Source organism: Styela clava, chromosome 12 (genome assembly GCF_964204865.1).
Source record: "Styela clava chromosome 12, kaStyClav1.hap1.2, whole genome shotgun sequence".
Lineage (NCBI taxonomy): Eukaryota > Metazoa > Chordata > Ascidiacea > Stolidobranchia > Styelidae > Styela > Styela clava.
In genome coordinates, this window is record NC_135261.1 from 14,861,464 (window position 1) to 14,886,567 (window position 25,104).

The 25,104-nt window shown below is 28.2% G+C and overlaps 1 protein-coding gene across 3 annotated transcripts in view; it reads right to left on the bottom strand.

Annotated features, from left to right (window-relative positions):
- Positions 1-24,772, bottom strand: part of LOC120330321 (uncharacterized) — a 33,116-nt gene extending 8,344 nt beyond the window's left edge. For all 3 annotated transcript variants that reach the window (XM_078118820.1, XM_078118821.1, XM_078118819.1), the window contains exons 1-66: positions 24,693-24,772; positions 24,071-24,103; positions 23,767-23,826; positions 23,474-23,542; positions 23,309-23,344; positions 22,945-23,016; positions 22,607-22,627; positions 22,223-22,312; positions 21,813-21,902; positions 21,496-21,552; positions 21,156-21,212; positions 20,794-20,844; positions 20,416-20,508; positions 20,128-20,148; positions 19,714-19,803; positions 19,433-19,456; positions 18,284-18,373; positions 17,978-18,034; positions 17,350-17,406; positions 17,226-17,279; positions 16,906-17,001; positions 16,442-16,459; positions 16,261-16,371; positions 15,863-15,886; positions 15,467-15,556; positions 15,119-15,175; positions 14,974-15,030; positions 14,525-14,578; positions 14,240-14,335; positions 14,134-14,154; positions 13,643-13,732; positions 13,424-13,447; positions 12,826-12,915; positions 12,514-12,570; positions 12,253-12,309; positions 12,060-12,113; positions 11,322-11,417; positions 11,111-11,131; positions 10,690-10,800; positions 10,146-10,229; positions 10,005-10,061; positions 9,652-9,708; positions 9,421-9,459; positions 8,786-8,881; positions 8,502-8,522; positions 8,228-8,314; positions 8,000-8,023; positions 7,673-7,762; positions 7,085-7,141; positions 6,501-6,545; positions 6,243-6,278; positions 5,714-5,809; positions 5,304-5,324; positions 4,869-4,967; positions 4,588-4,611; positions 4,414-4,503; positions 3,546-3,626; positions 3,038-3,085; positions 2,290-2,355; positions 2,077-2,097; positions 1,493-1,582; positions 1,008-1,031; positions 692-781; positions 435-455; positions 198-257; positions 26-76 (exon numbers count right to left, since the gene is read on the bottom strand). In XM_078118820.1, coding sequence (XP_077974946.1) covers positions 26-76; positions 198-257; positions 435-455; positions 692-781; positions 1,008-1,031; positions 1,493-1,582; positions 2,077-2,097; positions 2,290-2,355; positions 3,038-3,085; positions 3,546-3,626; positions 4,414-4,503; positions 4,588-4,611; positions 4,869-4,967; positions 5,304-5,324; positions 5,714-5,809; positions 6,243-6,278; positions 6,501-6,545; positions 7,085-7,141; positions 7,673-7,762; positions 8,000-8,023; positions 8,228-8,314; positions 8,502-8,522; positions 8,786-8,881; positions 9,421-9,459; positions 9,652-9,708; positions 10,005-10,061; positions 10,146-10,229; positions 10,690-10,800; positions 11,111-11,131; positions 11,322-11,417; positions 12,060-12,113; positions 12,253-12,309; positions 12,514-12,570; positions 12,826-12,915; positions 13,424-13,447; positions 13,643-13,732; positions 14,134-14,154; positions 14,240-14,335; positions 14,525-14,578; positions 14,974-15,030; positions 15,119-15,175; positions 15,467-15,556; positions 15,863-15,886; positions 16,261-16,371; positions 16,442-16,459; positions 16,906-17,001; positions 17,226-17,279; positions 17,350-17,406; positions 17,978-18,034; positions 18,284-18,373; positions 19,433-19,456; positions 19,714-19,803; positions 20,128-20,148; positions 20,416-20,508; positions 20,794-20,844; positions 21,156-21,212; positions 21,496-21,552; positions 21,813-21,902; positions 22,223-22,312; positions 22,607-22,627; positions 22,945-23,016; positions 23,309-23,344; positions 23,474-23,542; positions 23,767-23,826; positions 24,071-24,103; positions 24,693-24,738 — 3,967 coding nt within the window. In that variant the 5' untranslated portion in view covers positions 24,739-24,772. The remainder of the gene's footprint in view (positions 1-25; positions 77-197; positions 258-434; positions 456-691; positions 782-1,007; positions 1,032-1,492; positions 1,583-2,076; positions 2,098-2,289; positions 2,356-3,037; positions 3,086-3,545; positions 3,627-4,413; positions 4,504-4,587; positions 4,612-4,868; positions 4,968-5,303; positions 5,325-5,713; positions 5,810-6,242; positions 6,279-6,500; positions 6,546-7,084; positions 7,142-7,672; positions 7,763-7,999; positions 8,024-8,227; positions 8,315-8,501; positions 8,523-8,785; positions 8,882-9,420; positions 9,460-9,651; positions 9,709-10,004; positions 10,062-10,145; positions 10,230-10,689; positions 10,801-11,110; positions 11,132-11,321; positions 11,418-12,059; positions 12,114-12,252; positions 12,310-12,513; positions 12,571-12,825; positions 12,916-13,423; positions 13,448-13,642; positions 13,733-14,133; positions 14,155-14,239; positions 14,336-14,524; positions 14,579-14,973; positions 15,031-15,118; positions 15,176-15,466; positions 15,557-15,862; positions 15,887-16,260; positions 16,372-16,441; positions 16,460-16,905; positions 17,002-17,225; positions 17,280-17,349; positions 17,407-17,977; positions 18,035-18,283; positions 18,374-19,432; positions 19,457-19,713; positions 19,804-20,127; positions 20,149-20,415; positions 20,509-20,793; positions 20,845-21,155; positions 21,213-21,495; positions 21,553-21,812; positions 21,903-22,222; positions 22,313-22,606; positions 22,628-22,944; positions 23,017-23,308; positions 23,345-23,473; positions 23,543-23,766; positions 23,827-24,070; positions 24,104-24,692) is intronic.
- Positions 24,773-25,104: the final 332 nt, after the last annotated feature.

Sequence of the window (25,104 nt, forward strand, 5' to 3'; positions counted from 1 at the left end):
CCAATCAAAAATACAAAAGTCTCACCAAAAAGAGTCGCCATAAAATCTGTCAATTGTTTCATTTCGCTTCCAGTTCCTATAGAAAATTAACAAATAATTGATGATTACTAGTAACTGTAACTTTGGATAGTTTGAATATTAGTGATTTCATTTTTTGTTAATACATGAACTAGTGTCTATGTATTATATACACTCACCTAAAATATCAATGATTAATTTCATTGTTTCAGTCCTTTTGTCATCACGACCGAGTTTTCCTAAAGATGGATTTAAAAATTGATAATAACGCTTTTATATCAATATTACAACATTTGATGGAGTTGTTTAATATTCTGACCAGTATAAACCTACCTCAAGACTACAGAAAACTAAAATAAAAAATGTTCTATTAAATTCAAAATTTATTTCTATTTTTGATACAGTATGTAACATACCTCTGAGAAAGTTCTCCAACCCTGCAAAAATAATAATTATATTAAGTCTCATTGTTTAGTAAACAAATAAGGTTATTCTAAGTTTCATTTCATTGAGTATATGCATAGATATAATTGTGTTTTTTGAACCACTCGTTATTGAACGATTTTTATGACAATATTTTAATATCTTAAGAGTTTTTAATCTATTAAAAACTATTCAAATAAATATTTTCAAGAATAAATATACTAATGAAGCATTGAAATTTGAAGCATACAATCAGGAAATAAGGCGTTTAAGATATCCATTGATGCTTTCGTAAATTTTTCTGAATTGGTTGCCGGATCCCAATTAATTCCAGGTACATCTGCAATAAAATATAGATGTGAATTCAATACTAAATTAGAACATGAAAAAAACAATTTATAGTATGTTGTTTGAATTAGAATGATGATCTTTCAAATATATGTATTCATGTTTTGAAGTGGCAAAAAAATCGCACTTTCCTGCAATAGATTACATTTATCTGGAAATATTTTATTGAATTTTCCTCAATGAAATATTCAGGTTTTATATTGAAGCAAAGATCTTACCAGGTCTGTCTTGGCTTTCATCCCCTGAAATAAAATAAATACGTTAAGGAGGAAGTAGCCTATTCTCCACATGCTTTATAAAAATATTGGAGACAATAGCAAATAATCCCAATAAAGGGGGATGACATGATAATGTACACTACAGTGATAATGATACATAATTCATAAAAGTAAAGTACTCGACAAATATCAAAACTGAGGTAAACATAATCTGAAAACGTGGCGTATTCTTTTAATTAAAAACATTTTGGCGAAGTATATATATTTACTAATAGTCTTTAGCACTCAACATATGTATACCAACATCATTCGTTATTTGTATTGTTTTTTCGTATATAATAAAAATATAATGAATATGAATAAATATCCATTTCAATTTATTACCTAAACATACTCATATTCAAGTTTACCTTTGATCCGTTAATCACGAAATATTAAAATCTAATTGATATATTTCTCTCAATTGACTATGCTAAATAACTCACATTTTGGAAATACTCCTTTCAAAACACCATCAAACAAATTTGTGATTGATTTTGCAGTCATTTCAGGATCCCAGTTATCTCCAACGCCCTCTATTTTCAATTGATGGAAAGCAATGGTATGTTGTATTTATAATTCGAAAAAGGAATCACTATATAGTTGGGATGATTTTAAAGGTGTTGACGAACGGTTTGTTGGAAGCGCGAGCATTTGTCACTGCTACCAAAATTGTGTTGATTACTACGAAAGGCACGACTGGAATATGAAACTGTTTGCTCAAGAAGTTGATATCTTTAGAAATATTCGAAATCGAAAATATATATTCCTTTATATCGTATACGTTGTTTTATATTTTCATTCTACTATGCAAAAGATGACATTTCTTTCAAATATCTTTAAACTGCATTTTACTGATCGCGACGTGCAAAGTCACACACAATTGCGTGTGAATTTTTCACGTTTCTGAAGCGAAACACAAATATATAGACTACAGCATTAATATTCTGTTATTTTTACAAATTGTCGTTACTATGAAAATGGATTAGTGTTTTGTTTTCAAATATTCAAATGGAGTTTTAGATTTCACCTTGTCCGTCTTTTTCTTTCCCTGATAAAAAGTGAATGAACAATTTTTAATGAAGAAATTGCACTTTACTGAACCATAGAAAACTGAAATTTACAACTGAAATATATCGACTAAAATTCTCCTGTATGGTGAAATCCTCATGTTGTTTAAATGTATAACATTAGTAAACCAATTAAATGAGATTTATAAATGATACCATAAGAAATATCTTACAATCTTTGATCATTCCTCTTGAAATTCCAGTCGTTAGCTTGGCCACCGTGTCGTATTGTCCATCTCCTAAAATATATATTACATAGACGGTATTGAACACGAAGTGAACTTGTAGATCATTTTAATATTATGTTGTTGTTGCCGTTAGAATTTTTGTTGTTATGAAAAATATCGTTTTGTCTTCAATTACTGGACTAATTGCTTTGAAATTTTCAGTTGTTAAAGATAGTTGTTGTCGATGGAAACCTATTTTTCATTTGTTCCCAAATTTTCTATGAATCCTATAATTCCGCTGTTTATTTTCATTCGAGGAAACACGTTTTAATAAGAACGTGACGGATGTCTTCCGTTTTGATTTTGCGGAGATTTGCTATGCAAAAGTCGGAGGTAATTTGATACCGGTAACACATCGGTAGCTTTATTGTTGAACGGAGAATAGGCTACTGGTAATGTAAAAAATTTGTTTTTGCCTTGGTGTCCATTTCTATTTTGTGATAAATATACTATTATTTAAATTTGATACATAAAATAGGGGATTGAAATGGATAAATATCAATGTTTCAATATCAATAATAATCAATGTTTTATTTTAAATCTAATTGAAATTTTTATCTAAATATATATTGAAGTGTTAGAAAATACGAGTATGGAAATAGGTATTTCATTGATGGAAAGGTATTTAAATCAATTTGTGTTTATTTTCCGTTAATTCCCTAATACCAAAGTATAATCCAGTATTTAATCTCACCAAACAGTGCCTTCAAGAAACGACCGAGTTTGTTGTCTCCACTTCCAGCTGCAAATAAATTAACGAGAAAAATTAAAATATTGCAAATATTATCGGAAAGCTATGTAACATTGTGCAAAATATTTTTTCTAGTGTGATATAAATTGAGGAGAAAAATAAGAAATGCATTTTATTAAGATAGATTGTAGCAGAACTAAGTAAACAATCTCTGCTAATTGCAAATCTTATGCTGCTGTTATCATAAAAGATAGTATATTTAATTAGCAAAATGCATAAAAGTTTAAGTCGTTGTTGAGCCAGTTGTTAGGTTTTCAAAAAAAAAAAAACTTCTTGGCCATTAGAGTCTATCGAAATCCAGAAGGCGTTTTTATTTGGCATAGATGCTTTGCAATAATTGAAAGAAAAAGGAAACACAAACAAAAACTAATAAATTGATATACTTATTATAGTTTATTATATGCAATCTATAATTCAAAATTTATATAAAAATTAATTGCCTCGAACTTACCCAATAAATTTTTAATTAAAGACATTTCATCTGAATCTTTACCCAATGTGCCACTCAGGTCATATCCAGATCTACCTCTCCCTGTTTAAAATAAATAATTATAAATTATGATAAAGAATTAGCATTAGAGGTATAATTCTGTTATTTGATTAAAATTATTTAGGTTCTCTAATATAAGGAATGTAATTTAAATTTAAAAGTTTTACTACAAAAAAAATGCAAAAATATGTACTAAAGAAATGTTTAATTTATAGAAAATATAAAATTTACTACTGTAATATCCTAAGCGTTCAAACAAAAAGATAAAATTGACACGTTAGCGCAGCTAAAAGGTTGAATCGACCCAATCTTTTCTGAACTTTTCTTCGTATGAAAAAGTTGATATTGATCCGTGCGATTTTCACAGGGCTAATTTTGTTAAAACCGGCAATCGTATTCGCCAGTTTGACGTTGGTAGTTTGACGTGCCAGTTTGAAGCAGGTATAATGTGAGTAAACTACATTTCTTACTCTCCCTATCTCATTAATATCCCCCATGTAAGTCTTGTGCCACGAGTACGCCTGAAACTAGGTATTTTTCTTGTCCGAATCTATACACTCGTTGTTATGCGATTATAGGCGACGAGAAGCTAGACGCTGAAGACAATATAAATAAAAGAATGAATCTACAACTCAAATATCCGACTAAACAAAATAATAAGAATTAGGACTAAAATACTGTTTTAAAAAAGACTAAAAATAAAACGAAAAAAAAACATAAATTTTGGTTTCGTAGCTTCACAACGTATTCAAACGACATTATTTATGAATGGTCAAAAATACAAAAAATTGTCAATGAGCAGTCCGATAACAATTGGAATATTGCTTACATCCGGGAAACATAACATCTAGAATATCCATTGAAAGTTTCGTGAATTTTTCTGAATTTCCTTCTGGATTCCATTTAACACCGGGTATATCTGTGTTAATAACATAATAAAAAAACGATAACATTGATAGTTACTTGATATAAATAAATATAAAATACTAAATTAGGGTCTCACCCGGTTCATCCTTTTCCTCGTTCCCTGAGAAAAATAGGTTTTATATCTTACGAGTATACAAAAAATAATACATATAGAAAAAAACTAGTAAATTGTGCCAATATGTCATATTCGTTTTTATTGTAGTTTACTAAAAAACATTATTCAGACATGGACAAATATGTACTTCATGTACTGCTAAAAGCGAATTGATAAAAATGGGCGCGGCTCAAAAGTTTGAGAACCAATGTTCTAACTAAATGATTACATTAAAACAATAATAAAATAGCAAAAGTGCTCACAATCGGGAAACACTCCCCGCAGTGTCTCTGTAATCAAATTTCTCACTGATCTTCCTGTTTCTTCTGGATCCCAATCTCCTTTGCCAGATCCATCTGAGACTTTGAAAAATATATATAATATACTATTACAGGAATGTTTTTATAAAATCACAATTCTAATATTCTAGAATTGCAAATGGAAACATATTCATTTTTATTCCACAGATTTATTTGAGATGAACTATTAAATCATGACACATTTTGAACTGGCCTGAGAGAAAATTAAGCACAGAAATGGCATTAGAAATTTGATGTAGATCATTAAAAAGGAAAAATATTTAAATCAAAGTCAGGTGAATCCAAATACCAACAAACGGATAGTAAGATGCAATATTTGATCATATTATGTGAATATAACAATGCAATTTTTATAAACATTCTTATTGTCATATTTACCACTGTCGTCTTTTTCTTGCCCTAAAAATACATATATTTGATATGCAATTGTTTCTTACAACACTTCTAGAATTTTGATAAAATAGGAAATATAATATTCCACAACAAACTGTAAATTGGAGAGGTTCATTCATTCTTGATAATTTTTACGTGTCAAACTTGGGACTACTTCAAAAAATGATTTTAAAGTCAACTGAAATATATATATATTACACCATCCTAATCCGAATAAATTATATTTGTGCGTCTAATAATATTACTTTACTAACTTTTTTTTATCAGTATTTTGTACATTGAAAGTTGATTTGACTCACTTGTAATTTTTAAAATTTATTTCATTTGACGTAACCCCAGCTTTGTCTATGTAGGTAATTTTGTTAACAAAACTCAAACATATTTTTAAAACTTACAATCTTCTACCATTGCGCTGGTTATTCCCAAAGTTAATTTGGATACCGTATCTGATGATTTTGCTGCCATCCATTTTCCGCCAACTTTTCTAACACCTGAATTCATTTTTTTGTTAATATATTGTTCATATTTAAACTACATTTTAAACTAATTCAGTGCAATTTATAACTTGTTGTTTTGCAAAAAATATGTGAGTTATTATAGTAGAAAAATTTAAATGTTTAGCTGTGTGAGCAATTTAATATATCGTTTACTTGATTTGACTTATATTCGATAGATAATTACAGAGTTTTTTTTATTTAGAATCGATATTTGTACACCCTAATAACTGAAAATGTATACCGCGCAAACAATCAAATTTTAAAAGTCAAAGTCGTAATATTAGGAAAAATATAAAAAATAAAAAAAAACTTTAGAAAAGTCTCAAAAAATTCGGACTATACAAATTAATAAGGTTTAAAAAATGTAAAAAGAATTACTGTATTCAATTTTCTACATGTCTACACTTCTACAATAAGAAACTCTTACCGAGAAGTGCTTTTCCGAATTCCACTACGTTGCCTCCTGCGAACAAAAAAGAAAGCACCATTATATATTTGTATCATTATAATTTAAATATATTTTATTGACATGAGTGAATATCACAATGCTGAAAGTCGTTGTCAAGTTTTGATATTGAACACGGTTAGTAAAAACTGACTACGATACAGTTATAGCAAAGCCATTCGGAAAGTATGACAATAAAACTTTATAGTATAACATCTAAAAAAAGATAAATTAGCTCACCCATGTAATTGTCTAAGAATTGAATCACATCAACTCGTCCATCACCTTTAAACCAAACATTAAATAATTTCGAATTACGTCATAATGGTAACGAATATTTAAAGTTGGGTGCTTTAAACTTAAAGTATATATAAAGAAAAATTGTTCAACTTGGATAAAACTCGAACCTTCATGTCAAAAACAGTCCACACCAAATAAAGTAAATTTTCTAGTATCAAAATTATAGACATTCTAGGTTTTTGTACTATTGAAACCCGTAAGAATTTCATAGTCGCAAAACAAGATAGTTAATAAACAAATGATAGCATGCTTGAGTAAATAATTGTAACAACACGGATTCGTTATTGAAAAATAAATTTTCACTTTGAGCAAAAGCACAACATGAAATTATTTATTTTTAATAAATAAACTTTACCTTGCCTTAAAAGTTGAATATGAAACTTTGAACTTGATGAAATTCATTTGCTTTACAATTATGCGCTCAGCGCTCACTACAAATTATTTATGTTCTGAATATATCTCATCATAAAAAATATTTATTTTACCAATGTGAGATTTAAATTTTTTTTTAAATAAAATCTTACCAATAGATTTCTTTGCTCCAGCATCCAAATCTTTGCCATATCTGACCCTCTGCCGCCCTATTTAAATATATATATATATGTAAGCATATTTTCAATTTATAATTGACAATTAGATTCAGATTCATGATTTTTCCCCTTTTTGCTGTTTTTCAGTCATCGTTTAGGGAATGGAAATCGAAGTCATATTTTCACAAACAAACAATATGAGGGTGGAAGAAATAGTAATTACAAAATAAGTTCCTGAATAAATTTGAATACAATTAATCCTAACAGGTTGAATGCAAACTGCATATACTAGAAATCAGTTTTATAGCTGTCATTTGCACCTTGCACTTTTGTACTTTTTAGAATTGGAAAATAAATAGTAATAGTAGAGCTAGACATGAATTACGATTTTAAATGGCCTTAAAGTTCTCAGCTAAAATGTGCTGAGGCAATATCAAAAATATGAATAAATTTATTAATGGATGTTTTCGGTCTCAAAATATGTTATTAGATGTTGAACCAATTAGGTTTTTATTTTGAATATTATTTATGTTTTTATTTCATTTTTGTTATGAGAAGTAATGTGCAAGCTAAATAACTCACATTTCGGGAATGTCTCGTCCATGATATCCATACATGCTTTGGTAAATTTTTTTGAATTTGCTACCGGATCCCAATTTATACCTGCTACATCTATATTAAAATGATAAATAAAATTAAATTTAAAGAAAATTGGTATTATGGCAACAAAATAAATAAAAATCATTCAAACTATTTGTTTACAAATACGAAAGTTTAAAGAATTGCGACTTAAGATATATATATTGGTATAAAATACAGATATGTAATACTTGGAAATGGGAATCGATTTTTAATATTTGAAAAAGTAAATTACTAACTAGCAACGTAAAGTATAAATTATACACTTACCTGGCCTGTCTCTTGTGCTGTCCCCTGATTAATAAAAGAAACCCGTTAGAATAAATTGAACGTCATTTCAAAAAGAGGTTTATCGACAAAAAAAAATATTGCAAAATTTTTGGAGTTTGAAGACATGTCATTTTGTTTAGTACATGATATTGTAGTCATAAACTATAATTTTTATTAATCGGACGTTCCTCGTTGATTAAAAAATATCAAAGATATAAAGTATCTCACAATCTGGGAAGGCACCACGTAAAACTCCATTTACTGTTTCTCTGATTGATTTGGCCGAGGCGGTAGGATCCCAGTCATTTCCGGCATCTTGTATAGAAAATAGTTAAAAAGAGTCTCAGCCATACATTTTGAGAAAAATATAAACATAAAATATAAATTCTAATGATAATAATGGAAAAGTTTAAAAAACATAATACAAACTATTTTCAAGCACATAGTATTTTATATGTCAAAAAGTGAATAAATTAAGATTTTAAACAAAACATACACTCACTTTTCCCATCTTTTTCTTGCCCTGATTATGAATAAGTATAAATGTAATGTGTAATATACGTAATAAATAAAAATTTTATGGTGCTAAAAGAACTACATATAACGTTTACATATTTTTGTTATTATTATTTTAATTTTCATTCAATGCACTAATTAACTCTTTTCAAGAAAACTTGTGATTTATTGAAATACACAAACATATTTTTAAAATTTATAATAGTTGAATGTAGTGAAAAAATAGAACGTGTAACAACATCCGTAAATTTATGATGAAACAATACTTACAGTCTGTGATTAGGCCTTTAGTAGTTCCCATAGTAAATTTTGATATAATGTCTGGTTCCCGTGCAGTTACCCATTTTCCACCACTTCTTTTTACACCTGGAATATTTAAATGTATTTTTCACAATGATAAGTGATAGTTAGAAAATAGTTAGAAATTTGATAATTCAACCAACAGAAAAAAGTAAAAATGAAATTGTATTCGTGCGGCAAACAAACATGAAAGCATCAATAATTTGCGTGTTTGAGCAGTTTTGTAAAATATTTATATCATGAAATATTTAAATTGTGTTCAAACGTATACTTTTATCTAAAAAAATAAAATAATATAGTATTATACAATGAAGCATATATATGACCAGGTAAATCTTTTTTTAATAGGAATATATGATGATACATTAAACACACCCAATGTAGCACTGCATAAATTTGAGTTCTGTTTTTCCTACGATGCACACTGAAGACCAAATTTTTATTCGATATCAATAAAATATACAAAACAAAATGTAACTTTTCATCTTTAAATCTTATTGCAATATAATTTACGAATTTTTTTTTTTTTCATTGAACAAAAAAATGTATTGTTAGTTATTATTGATGCCGAGGAACGTAATGAAATTGTGTGTAAAATATCCTACCTAGCAAAGTCTTCATAAAGTCCACAATCTTGTTATTTCCTACAAAAATAATATATCATTAAACTGGACTTTTCTGAAAATAAAAAAGATCTTTTGATAAATTTTGTGAACTTTAGTTAACATGAAGTATAAAATCATAAAAGCATAACAACATAACATCAAAAAAAAAATAAACTAAAATCATTAATCATACCTCAAATTTGAATATGTACTTTTCAAATATTTACTCACCAAGATAATCACTAATAAGCGTCACTACAGCAGCTCTATGATCGCCATCACCAACTCCTATATTTGCATTCATTGAAAATAAATAGGATTTTGGATGAAAAAGTAATTAAAAAATGGTGGTTAATTTTTAGCGTATTTTCATTTAATTTTTCATTTTACATAACTGTAAACAGGTATCGAAAAAAATATTTTTAGTTGCGCAAAACAAAAATTTTATTTGTTTCATATTATGTGTATAATAATTAACTTTCTAAACTGAACAAGATGTAGAAAATATTATAAATAAATTGCAATTATTGCACCTAATTTTGCTGGAATTTATTTTTTTCATCAGAAAAAATGTCAATTCTTACCCAACAATTGTGTTACTTCAAATTTCAGACCACTACCATAGCTCAATCTTCTGCGCCCTTTGGAAAAAAGGTTTAAAATTTTGTTATAATTATTATATATTATTTTGTTATAATTATTTATAACCATATAAATATTCTCACATCCTGGAGCAAGTCCATCCATAACGTCCATTGATACTTTAGTGAATTTTTCTGAATTCTTTTCAATATCAAAATCGGGAATATCTATGAAATAAAATGATTTATTGATTAAAAATGACTTGGTCATCGATGTAACTTAATGGCATGAGAAATTTTACTAAAAACCTAATTTATGAGAAAGTTAACCGCATACAAAATATTTTCATAATAACGTTACAGTAAGTGCATATGAATTATTTATAATAAGCAATAAATATTCCGATTATACACAAAATGGTAATATGTGATATGTTAAAGGAAAATATTTTTTTCCCTGAATTTTGTTTGTATTTGACTAAGATATGTGATGATAAGAGATAGAGTAAAAGTGGCGAATGTCGAATGCTGTATTTTAATTGTATGTAAAATATCTATAAAGGGATTCAAGATAATATCATTTTGAATTTATTGAACATGTTTACATAATTTATACTTTTTGTACTGATAACATATTTCTCCATGATAAAAACAATTTGTGTTTAAATTATTAAATATTAATTCTTACATTCAGGGAACGCTCCTTTCACAATTCCGCTGAACAAATTTCTGATGCTTGCTGCAGTTTCTATAGGATTCCATTCACCTTCAGCAAAACTAACTGTTGGCCAGTCTGACACTAAATACGTAAGCAACTATATTACCATATTTTTATCCGGTATAAAAGGAATTTACTCGAGCAACAATGTTGAATTTTATAAACAAAAGTCTTCATTCTACTATTCACTTTCAAAAGTTTAGTTGTATAAGAAGACATTTATTACTTTCAAAAATTTAATATGGTAGTCTTTGAATCCAATACCATCAAACTCAAAACATAAGATTGTAAAAGACTATTGCATATTTGTTAAAATACTCTCTACAAATATGCTGACAAGCTAAAAAATTTAATTTAAACCTAGGATTACATATAAAAAAAAAAAACTTGCCATCTTCGTCTTTATCTAGCCCTGTAAAAAATATCTTCATGTCATTCTACGCAAACAGAACATACGTCTCAATTTTAAAACAATTTGTAGGCATACAATTGTATGTTTTCTAATAGTTTTTTTTCATCATAAGAAGATTTGGTAGCATGATATTAATATTTCTAATTAAAATATGAAACATTTTGTGACGAATTCTAGTATTAAAACTTACAATCTTGGATCATTCCTCTAGTAATACCCAGAGTCAACTTTGATACCGTGGTCATTGGACCTGTTGTTCTCCACGTTCCATCTATTTTTTCAACACCTAAAACATTATTTTTTTAATTTATTGCTTGTTCAAAACTTCCCATACTCATGACGGACTAAAAAAACGTTACTGAAAGCTCAAATAATAATATAAAAAACAATTTCAACGAACATTAAGTTTGAAAAATGGTCGAGTACTTTTATTTTTATTTTGAGAATATGTTATGTAATAAAATGTGATAAACGACGCACAATTTACTCGTTCATCCAATGCCTTCCATTTTCTGTTTTGTGTTTAACAATTTATAAGCAATATCAAATAATAGAGATGATAGTGGTACTGAATAGGTTAATAAGAAAGGAATTGATATTTTAAAAAACAAAACATGATTTTAAATCATCATTGCCTTTCTAAAAAGCTTGGTTTGCAGATGAAATGATTTCTATTTTACCAACCGTAAATAACAAAATATGTGTAAATGAAAATTTTTTAGAGCTGCCATGATAAATATTTATTCATTCCCTAATAAATTGTTGGAAAAATAAATCTTTAAAAAGACCTAAACTACATACGTTTGTACTTGTGCATAAATAGGTTTCGAATTTTGGTAAAAATCCGTGGAAAATAAAAGAAAGACAAGACTATTTTTACTTTTTGTTCAATATTTGTGATTTTGATGGGTTAAAAAAAGCATGTTACCAAGTAGCATCTTCAAAAATTCCACAATCTTATCGCTTCCTCCAGCATCACTTCCTGTAAACAAAAATCATTAGCGTTGTTTATATATGGGACAGTAATTGTATTAATTGAGCACTGCTGAAAATTAATATTGTTAGATTATAAGTAAATTTAGAAAAAGTAAATGTAAATAAAAATAGTAATATGTTTTTACCTAAAAAGTTCTCAACAAAGACAATAGTGTCAATTCTTCCTTCACCAAGATCGCCTCCTGTCCACATAAACAAAAAACATGTTTACTTAAAACATGAAAAAAAAACTATTTTCAAATGTCTATGCCACTTATAAAATGGTACTAGCTGAATATTAGGGTAATAACAAAGCATGAATTGTTTTGGGTTTGTTTCAATTATGTTAAAATATATTTTTCATTAAAAAAATACTGTAGGAAAATATTTCAAACTAAAATTTTTACCGTATGAGTCAAATGCCAGGCCACCCAGACTTTTTCCGTATCTGTGTTTTTCCCTCCCTGAAAAATGATCACCAAATTAGAGCTTAGGTTCAAGCTACTCAATTTTAAAAAGATAAAATTAACTGTAACTGAATTATAAATCTAACTTGTAATAATGAATAAATAAATACTACATAGATATTTTAGGCAACATAGTAAGAAAACTTGAATGTATATTTTGCTGACCATATGACCTGAGTTTATTTATATTTTTTTTTGCTCCTATTTCAAATGATGCAATTGCAACAAAGAAAATTTATCATAAAATCTTACATCCAGGTAAAACGTCGTCTAAAATGTCCATACATGCTCTGGTGAATTTTTCTGAATTCCCTTCAGGGTCCCAGAATGACTCATATCCATCTGTATTGATAAGACATAAAATCTATAAACTATGTAATTTATCTCTGATTCAAATTAACTGCACCCACGCTAGAAGCTGGTATAGGCTTAGTGCTCTCAATAACTCAAATTTGAGCAGCATTAAGTACTGAAAAGTATTTTAATTTTATCTCAAAACGCGTTAATAATTTTCAATCAGTATAAGGTAAAAAATAGCATAGCAAAAATATATAAATAGAACATAAACACACAAAGTAATATTTAAAAAGTAAAATTTTTTTTTCTGTTTTTCTCTGCATTCTTATAGCATGTCTCAAACAGTGGAATTTGAAAAAGTTGCTGATTTAAAGCTTTATTCTTTATATTACTCTGTTGAATTATTATCAAATCTATATTACAGAACTCACGTTCTATATTTTTTATACAAAATAAAATTATTCAATCATTGTACTTTAAAGAAGAAAAAAAATGTAAATATGGCCGAATCAAAAGCTTGGCGATGTAGAATATGTTTTGCCTAGTGACTTACCTGGTGCATCTGTCACTGTATCCCCTAGTGTAAAAAAAAATAAAAAAAATAAATGAATTTAAAAAATAAAGAATATGCAATGGGATATTCACATTAAAAATGACATGTCATATTTGTAAATTTCAATATTTATAACGCGTTATCAAATTTCATTTTCATATGAATCAGAATGAAAATGATATGTCATATAAAAAAATCAGAATTTTATAATAAACTCACAAGTCGAAAATGTGCTTGACATAACATCATTGATCAATTTTGCAATAGTGGTGGCAGATGCTTTGTGATCCCAGTTTAAGCCAACACCAACTAAAAGTGTATAGAAAAAAAAATTGTTACAAATACGTCTCACTGAGTTAAACAAACCCCAATGTTTCAAATATTTTTATTTTAGTTCTTTAACTTGCTATTTTGACACAAAGGTCGGATATAACAAAACTTGAAAATTGTTACATCATTTTGTCTGACCGAAAAAATGTTTCTGGAAAACAGCAGATAGTCAGTCAGTCAGTAGTTGTTGTTTTTTCACCAAAATGAAAATGCACTCACAGTGAACATAAACTTAAAAAAAAATTGAAAATGACATTTCATTTCATGATAATATATATAATAATATATTTTATAAATAAAATACCATTACAAATTTGAAATGTAAATTAATGACTTATATTGAAATAAATTATTATCAAAAACCTGTCTTAAGTACGTACCAAGTCCATCTTTATCTTGCCCTGAGAACAAATGAATAGTTTATTTATCAATGAAATACAAACAAGAGGTTTGAACGAATAGATATAGGCAAAAAATATTTCTTACAATCTTTAACCATTCCTCTTATAATTCCCATTGTAAATCGTGATATCACATCAGAACGACTTTCTACCCTCCATTTTCCGCTCTTTCTTCGAACACCTAAAAAAATTGCCATTAGATTCAACATATGTTTTAACTTACAACTTATGTCCAAGGAGGAAATATGGTTCATTAGCTTTATCAACAGAGAGAAATATTTTTGAGGCACATCATTTTATATTGATTGCTCTACTACAATCTTTTCCAAAAGATACATTATCAATTTTAAATAAAAAAGAGTTTATTCACCAAGTAGAGTTTTTGTGAACTCCACAATTTTTTTGCTCCCGCCAGCTTTAAATCCTGCAAAAATATAAAATATAAGAGCCTATTATATGGCTAACTAAAGACGGAAACTGTTTCTTCATTGATTGCTAAAGTTCATTTTCCTTTATATTTTTAAATAAAGCAATGTCTTGCATTGCTTTGAAAAGATAAAATTCAAAAAACGGTTTCAATAAAATTAAAACTATATGTAAATGTTTAGTATAATACTATAGGAATGTGCAGTGGGCGCTTGGCGAGTGTCCGATAATTTACGAAAACTTATTGTTTTCAAATATAATACAAAAACGGTAAAACCTTAGTTCTCGTTTGCAATTTTGAATCCCATTAGCTCTCAACTATTGGTTCACATGTCAAATATCACATGAGAGAAGAATTCTATATTCAAATGGTAACAGTACTCAAACGTTTACCTAGAAAATCGTTGACAAATTTGATTGCTGCTACTCTCTGGTCCCCATCGTCTCCATCTGCAATAAAATATAAAGAAACATTGTAAATATATAATATTTAATAAAAACATCTTTTATAGTAAAAATTAAGTGAATGCTTACTTACCCACCAAATCAACTACATCAACACTTAATCCTTTTCCATAGTCAATCCTTTTGCGCCCTTTTTAAAAAATATGGATTACAGTGCATTTAAGTTATTGGAATTTGAATAGACATCACCGAAAAAATATTGGTAATAAATTAATAATATTATTTCTACATTGTGTATTTTGTGGATTACTTGTATGATACAGAAAAAATCTGCAATGATGGAAATGTGGGCATAGTTTTCAATAAGAAAATTTTCGTTAGATATTTGAAAAAACAAACTGAACAATATACTATTGGCTTAGCAAATAAAAAATAATCGGATCAATTTAGATAAAATTAAAAATATTGAAAATAAACTCACAATTAGGCAACATTCCATCCAAAACGTCCATACTTGCCTCGGTAAATTGTTCAGCATTTTTCTCGATATCAAATGCCATTCCTAGTGTTCCTAAAATGAGAATGTGAAATAAAAACCAAACATATAGTCGGCAATAATTTTGTGGACAGCAAATTTCTGACGTATTAGCATTGCAGTTCAAAGTGGATTATTCAACAAATTAAAAACACTACCTTGACTAGTAGTGCAGTTCGATTCAATTATTCAACCAGGTATAAAATATATATTTGACACAAAAGCAAATTTGAGTAAACGTTCATGTTTTTGATTATCCTACAATTTTACTGAATTGTTTTCTTATAAAATTATTATATTACATATAATTTTATAGGGTATACACTTTATTGGCAAACCCACCTGGTCTGCTTTGCCCTTCATCCCCTGGAAAAATAAAAATACTAAAATGTTATTACATTCACTTTCTTCCACACTAAATTACCTTTGTTTCACCTCTGAGAATTCATTATGAATAACTAATAAATCCATGAAATATAGCCTTACTCGCGAACTTACGCCAGTAAGTTAAATGCAGCTTTTGATTTTATGCCTGATTACTTCAAAAAGTTTTGGAGCAATTTATGTTTTTAAATTTTGCTTACATTATATGTTCTTATGCCTTATATACCGTAACCGCAAAAGGTTTTGTCATTTTTTAAAGTAAATAAAATTCTGCTTCTAGCGGTTTTTTGAAAATGCTCAAAATCTTGATATGCTTGTTTGTTATTTTAAACTAAAAAGTAGTATGAAATGCTTACAGTCCGGAAAAACGCTTTTCATGACCATGTTAACTAAAGTTCTGACAGTATTTGCACTTGCAATAGGATCCCAACTACCTTGACCGAAACTGAACATCGGAATACCAGTTTCTAAAAATTGAAAACAAGTTCACATTTAAAATCTTCAAATAAAAAATAAATTATTGAAAAAACATACTACCTTCATCTTTTTCTTGCCCTGTAAAAAGTAGAGAGTTGAAAGAAAAACTTAGAATTTAATATTTTATCAAAATTATGCCACTATACTTTAAAACTATTAAAATTAAAATAATTATGGAATATTTGTGCACACGAAGCCCATATAACAACACAAAACATTTTATATTTATCATGGAAATCAGTGGAATTCATTTAAAATTAATTCAATCAGATAATAATATGAATATATATGATATGAATATAATATGAATATGAATCTAATAATATGAATATACAGTACAAAAATGTATACAGTATACAGTACAAAAATGTTTGGTCCAGTAGACCAAATGCAAGTAATTTAATAATCAAATGCAACGCTACATATTTTATAGCTTAAAAATAGACATAAAATTTTTTAATGGAGTTCATATTAAAAGTGCAATGATTAGGCAAAAAGAGTTAGAATGTACATTGAAAACTTACAATCTGAAACCATCCCTTTTATAATCCCCAAGGTCAATTTTGATACCGTGTCTAATGTTCTTACTGCTTTCCACATTCCATCTTTTTTGCTCACACCTAAAATATTTCAAAAATATTTTTTTAATTTATCTTCCACGAAGAAGGCTCAAAATTTATTTAAGCGTTCAGACATTTTTAAAAAGTAAAAATAAAATATTAATTCCTCACAATGTTTTATTTTATTATCTTTCAGGTATATTTAAAAATATTTTATGCTTGTATAGTTTTGAGTATTGCTTTACTGCCTTATTAATTAAGAACTATAACAAATCAAGTATTACCAAGTAAGACTTTTGCAAATTCCACAATTTTATCGCTGCCGCCAGCATCACCTTCTGTAGGTAAACAAAAATAAAATTAAAATTACATCCTAATGTCGGTTGAACTAGTGATTCTAATTCTCACCCAGAAAATCTTCAACGAACGTTATCACGGCAACTCTCCCATCTCCTAAATCACTGCCTGATTTAAAAAAAAACGAAATATAAATTAATGATAAAATTGGAATAAAAGTAAAATGAAGAATAAATAAAATGTAGTATAAATTTATCTCCCTGGGGGAAGAAAAAGAGTTTTTACTATGTAAATATACCACCAACACCCAATACTACACTATCCGACACTATCAAATTAACTATACGGATTTTGCAAGTAGACTTGGGGCAGAACACCTTTGATTTGTTCACCATTACGTGTTTCTCTGTACTATGACTTCAAATCTTGCAGAGAATATACACTATATGCAGTTGTCTGTCAAAATAGCCATTTTCGCTTTTAAAGGGATTTACATTTTCGGTTGCTATTATAACTTTGATCAGGGGTTATTTAATCACTGCATGAATAATAAAAAGTTCATAGGACAACCAAGCATCTTTAAAGTTTTGTGATATATAATCTACAAAAAATAAATATAATATATTGAAGCGATTCGTTTGTTTATAACTCCAGCACTATTGTTTTTTCTAAAGAAATCGGTTCAAGCAAAAATATTAAAGCTTATGAGTCACTAAAAGAATACCCCCCAAAAAATTACCAATTCCATCTTTTGCTGAGCTACTCAATCCTTTACCATATCTCATTCTTTCTCTCCCTGTTCAATTATTAGAAAAATAATTGTCGTATTCAAATAAAGTATTGTGAAGTTTTAAGAGAGCATTTTGTTGAAGTCTATTGTTAGAAATTGTTTTTACCTTGAGATTCACAAGTAAATAAATTTTTTTTAAAAATTGCTTGTGTTCCGTGGTTAAATTTTTCAAAGTATTTCACTTATACACAGATAGTTATTAAGAATTGAAATTAGGATTTATTTATGACTTTTTGACTTGCAGCAAAATCTTACATTGAGGAAAGAGCTTATCCAAAATGTCCATGGTTGCTCTGGTAAATTTTTCTGAGTTTCCTTCAGGATTCCAGAATACACCGAATCCACCTATAACAAATTTGAAAATGATACCATAATACAGTATCGTTTACTCCTTGCTTTTTATATCTCGTCTTAGTGATTCTTTCATGAAATATGATTTGAATAAGTTAGCAGTTCAAATTGATTTTGGATTTTTTCTGTCTGTTCTAGATGACATCGAGTAATTTTCTTGACAGATTTTTGCCTCTGAATAATATTTCATTTCAACATTTTAGATTTAGTTTTTGCTTTCTGCTGAGAGTCTCTATTATATCATTGTTAACAAATAATCATTTTGGATTTCAAAAATTTTGTGTGACAAAATATTGGTAATTATAATAGTATAAATTCACGATTTCATCATGTTCAAAGTAAGACAGCCAGGTTCATAAAATCTAGTTACCACGAAACTCTGATGAAAAGACCACGAGACTTCGATAAAAAGTTCTTGCGGTTAATTTTTTGATCTACAATGCTTTCGGATGTTGTTTTGAAGCTACTTTAATTCTCCATCCAACAATATAGGAGGAGTAAACCCTATATGACTTCTGGAATTTATCAAGTATTGCAATTTCAGCGTTCACATTTCGAACCCATCAAACAGTCAGCAAAAAAAAATACGACAATAAAAGTGGGCCATGCGCGTTAACAGCTGAAAGATTGCAAGAGAGAACTTTTGTTTCTGAAGTTTTAGAAGACCTCCTTTCGAATGAATTAGTCTAAATATTATATTATGTACATTTTCGGATCGAATGACATGCATGAAAACGGCCATGTACAATTTGCCAGATTGGGCGTGGCTGAAAGTTGTATCAACATTGTTAAAAAAAAATCAGCAAATATTTTGTTGACAATTAGTCGTTTTTGTTGTATATAGCAATTCTATAAAAACTAAACAGAGATATTTTAATTTGACCAAGAACATAGCAAGATTTTCCATGCTTAGATGAATTCAGTAGGTCCCCTCAAAATAAAGCTATGAGATCATAGAATTTATTCCAGAACTCATTCCCGATATATTCTTGTCCGTTTTGGGAGTGTATTTTTGATGGTATATATTTTAAGTGTTTATATTTTTCAACTTACTTGGTTGATCTGTACTTTCGTCCCCTGGAGTAAAATGGAAAAGTTGGTTATAAACTAAAGTCGTTCAAATCAAAGCCAAATCAAGGCATTAACATACCTATGTTTAGAATGATATATTATAAAATAATTGAACATTTTAAATAAAGGGAATGTATGATAGAAAATAAGATATCTATTTAGCATTGTTTTTTTTTTTATTATTTAGATAGAATCTTATAATTTATTTTTATTTCTTATTTGTATCCAAACCCCATTTCACTTAAATAACAAAAGAATCTTACAGTCAGGAAAAACCTCTTTGAAAATACCATTGACCGCATTTCTGACTGAATTGGCAGAGGCTGTGGCATTCCAGCTAAGTCCAACACCGTCTGTTAAGAGCAATATAGATGAGATAGTTTGGATTTAGGATATCAACTTCTATACTTTTCATATAAGATTTTAATAATTTAAATATATAACCATAAAAGTTCTGAAAACTATTTACCATCAAAATCGAATAGTGGGGGAATGGGGTTAAAATTTTGATGTTTTACAACTTGGGTTTAAAAATTAAAATTCATCACTACGGATTTAAACAACGAGTTAGATCTAAGCTTCAATCGAATCATGTATTTATTACCTTTGTAAATAAAACGTTTAGGGTAATTTAATATTTTGAAGATATAGCATTTTGAATGGATTCATAAACTCACCCTTTCCATCTTTCGCTTGCCCTAAAAACAATAAAGAATAAATGTGTTTGTATTTATTTTTTATCAAATTGAATGAATACTTTTTTTCAATAATAAAACTTTTAAAAATTAATATGGTGAAAACTTTTATTATTAACACAATATATATATAAATGGATAATTTTCAATTGTGGATCAACATGATTGTCTAACAATAATTCAGAAAAATTGAAAAATTGAAAAAAAAAATGTACAATTTTTTTACATAAAAGCACGCTTCCTACTGAATTATTATCAACCAATGCTTACAATCTTTTATCATGCCTCTGGTAACTCCCATAGTCAATTTAGATATCCAATCTTCCTTTTCCGTTACCCATTTACCATCTGTTTTGCTGACACCTGAAACATTTCAAAATACAGAGCGCTTTTAGACTTATTTCCACCATGTTTTCATATTTATAAACAGTCAATAAAAGCCAATCTGCATTAATAAAAATCATTATGCAATATTCATAATTTGAAATACACTTTTTCTTCACAAAATTTTGCTATAGAAAAATATTCGAAATTTATATATTATCTTTATTATATTCTTTCATATTTATTACAATATTAATGTTTATTTGAGAAAGATAAATGACAATAAAGATGCGCATGAAATCCTATAATAAAACTCATTCTTACCTAATAACGTTTTCATGAATTCAACAATCGTATTTCCACTGGCTTTGTTTCCTATATAAGCAAAAATATGCAAATATTTACAAATATAATAATTTTCATTATACCTCAAGCATAATATTATTTATTACTCATCGATTTTATTCGGTAAGTATGTTAATAGGTATTCATCATATGTCGTACCAGAAGCCTATTGACTTTGGATGAATTATGTCGTATAATTAGCGAGTTATTAATTAATTAGTGATGGGACACAAGGTGTCACTATGGAGTAAGAGCGCTCTTTTGGGGATCTCCTGACTTTCAATCGATAAGTCTTCGGTCTCTGACCGATATTCTCGTTGATGTATTATTTAAAATCTCACCCATATAATTTTCAATGAACGTTATTACAGTGATTCGTTGATCGCCCTCAATACTTTCTGTATTTAAAAATACAAAAATATATATAAAGTTCTCGATTTAAAATGAAAAATATAACAATCCATTTCATTTAATTTTTACTTTTGTTAGATTGCTATTGAAGTTATTTACTTATAAGCAATATTGAATATATAGAATTCCTTCTAAATGGAGTAATTATAGATTAAAAAATTTTTGAGTATTAGACAAAAATACCTAAACATTATTAAAAAGTGAAAATAATCTTGTTCGTTGCATTCACACTAATTAGGTAAATTTTCCCCATATTAGAGAATCACTCACCCAATAACTTAATCACATCGATATCCACCCCTCTACTGTACCCATCTTGTTTTCGCCCTGTTAAAATATGTAACAACGCGATGGTAATTGGCTGGTTTGATGACATGAAAACCCTGTTTATAATATTTATTTTCGAAGCGATAAAGACAAATAAGCAACAATACAATTTTAAAAGAGCAAATATGTAATTGATGATTAGTGTGCCAAAGTCTGCCAGCGAACTATTTGTATTTAGGGGTTTATTATAGGCTGTCAACTATGCTTTTGATTTTTAATAAATTATTCTTTCCACAAAATAGCAACAAACGAAAACCTACATCCTGGAAACAGTCCGTCCAATATGTCCATAGTTGCTATTGTGAATTTTTCTGAGTTTTTCTCAATATCAAAGTTTTTTGAAGGTATATCTGTATGGATAGAAAATGTACAAACCCAAATAATCTTAATTAACGTTCCATTAGACAACTCTTACTTTAGAGTATTATTTAACTCCTTTAAGAAGCGAAGCCTCTTTATGCAGTGCAAATAACTAAAGCCTTGCTATATTTATGTTATAAAGAAAACAAATTTGAATGATTATAAGGCAATTCACATCGTATTTTCAAGTTTGCAGTTAATGTTTGATTTGCAAACATTAATTGTTTGATTAATTATGAGTGTAAAATTGATGTATTTCCGTAGCAAGAATGTACGGTACAAATTTATAATTACCAATTCGCAGACTTACACTTTTCGAAAACAGTTTTAAACGTTCCCGAAATCAAGTCTTTTATTGAATTTGCCGTTGCTACGGGATCCCAGTCGCCTCCACCAAATCCTTGAATATTGAGATGTTAAATGTTTTAAAAAATATATTTAATGTAAATTGGGCACTACATCTAAAACACAGATGGTTTTTAAGCATAAATTTATTCTCAAGTCTAAATTTACTTCAACATTGTCGAATGATTAAATCAACATATTTTTCACCTCAATATTGACGAGAATAAAGATTAATTAAGTTGGAAATATTAATTATTGTTTAACTACATAAAAAGGGGGATTTTCTTTTTTATCATCTGAATAGTCGATTTGATACAAGATATGACTTAAGCTTATTATATTAGCTTACCACTTTCGCCGACACCTTGCCCTGGTGTAAAATAAAGATCAATCCATTAATTAGGTTTTTAAACGGGAATATTACAAATTTAAACGGGAATACACAAATTTTACATATTTTAGCCAATTTTTAAAAAAACTGAAATTTCGTTGAGATCAACTTGTACAAATTGTGATTTAGCATCACATATAAACAAACAAAATTTACTTGTGTTACTTGTTTTCATTCATTTTATTTACTTTGTCAACAAAATGCCAAAGTTCTACTTAACACGATAAATTAAATCATGAAGGAAGTACTCAAAAATATTTTTTAAAAAGTGTTTTCATAAAAAGTAATTTTTGAACCTTTGAGAATTCCGCTGAAAATTCCCATGGCCAATTTTGATACAGTGTCACCGCCCTTCCATGAGCTGTCGTCTGATGAAGAAATTACAATAAAAAATTTCATAAGGAAAAAACGAGCACAATAGCGAAAATAAAGAAATTTCACCCCCAAATTTTATACGTTTAAATAAATTATATACATCTTCCGAAATAATTGTTCTATATTCACGTACTATATATCATAGTAACAATATAATTTGAATGTTTTCTGGACCGAAACCTGTGCTATTACAATTTCTAAGTTGACGACATAGCTTTTTTTCTCTCCGCGTCGTAACATAAACTCCATGTTTTAATATCAAAATTGAAGAATATGGAAAAATACCTCTTTCTCCGTCTTCCCCGCCTTTTTTGTCAGAGTCTGAAATTTTTTAATGATTAGTAAAATTGTACGCATGAAATTTCAATCATATAAGACCGATTTCATAAATGTTCACATGAAACTTTTGAATTTTCAGAATTAAAATACATAAAACAAACAAAGGCTTACCGAAAAGCTGTTTTACAAAGTCCATGATCTTAGCAGTATCACCCGTACCACTGCCTTTTGGAAGCATCCCTGGACATAAAAATAGAATAACAAATTATAAACCCCTTCAATACGGTTGAAATACGAATACGAGTGACATGTCATATGCTCAACATTTTTGTGCAATTACATCAATGCAATATAAATAAAATAACGAATTGATCAATATTTACTGATTTCAAATGATTCAAAATTTTCAACATTAAATAATACAATAGTCGTTCGTCAATTCATTGTATTAGAAAAAGTCATACCTAGGAGGTCGGTCATAAACTCCATAAGTTTTCCACTTTCATCATCAGCTCCACGCCCGCCTAATAATAAAATAGAACAAAAAATGAATTACTTAAAATTATTAGAATTATAGCGTTGTTTGGCAAAGTTTGTTTGACGTGCTTGTAAATATATATATCTTTTTGTTATATATATTTGAAAAAAAAATTTAAAAGATTCGAATACAAGCAGTATTACAATTTTATAATGTTTTATAGGAACTTTCCCTAGTTGTCACAGCATATATTGCGTGGAAAACGGTAAAAAAAAGATACCGTTACTTACCTTCTGGTGGATTTCCATGTAGATCAGCATATGCTAAAGTGTAAGAGAAAGTCAAACAATATACAAACTAATAAGTTTGTTTGAACGACGAAGTTAGAAATTAAAACTGTAATTATATTGTGTATGCTACACAACAAAGCTGAGCAAAGCAAATAATTGGTGATTCAAATCATAACAAAAATAAACCTTGAAATCGAATATAAAATTTTTCAATTTGGTATAATTATTTTTATTTGTTCCAAAATGCATACTCGATTTTCTTAAATAACCCCAACTAAATTAAAGAATTTTTTTTGAGGTCAAAAGGACCAATTGAGCCACTGTACACTGTAATTCAAGAAAGTTCCCTATTGTATTTTTCTGAGTTGTTTCATACACGGTCAATGCTAATAAATTTCGAGAAACATAACCAGCAAACTTGTGAAGCGTTTAAAATATTTAAAATTATACTGCAATGCCATAAATATAATACACGTTTAGTATACACTGCTTGAATAAAAAAACGTTTTATTAATCATCATAAGAAATATGCAGAGGAAGGAAAAAAATTAGAATCGGCATCAAAAAAATTAAATAATTTGTAAACAATTACGCTAATTTCCAAAAGCAAATACCAACTTACCAAAAGACATGCACAAAATACCGATCGCCAGAGTGAGAACTTTCATTGTGAAGTAATCTCGTACAAGTTAATGTTTAACTATTAATTTGTAAGAAAATATTTTATTTTTAATTAATGTTTTTTTTTACATTACCATTTTTAACATCAAAAATATTTCTCTTTCAGGATACTAGTGCCTTCTAAAATATATAAACTAATGGGTATGTAATAATAAGTTTAAGGTTAGAATATTTGATCTCAGATATCAATAATCTCAAAAAAGTTCACGCTATAAATTGCTCGATAGCGCCTAGTGGTGACTGCATCAGCGGAGCTGTGTATGCTACCCAATCGAACAACAAAACTTTGGATTGCAGCTTCTGAGATTAGCTTAAACTTGAAACCCAGACATTCATCCATAATCACATTCACA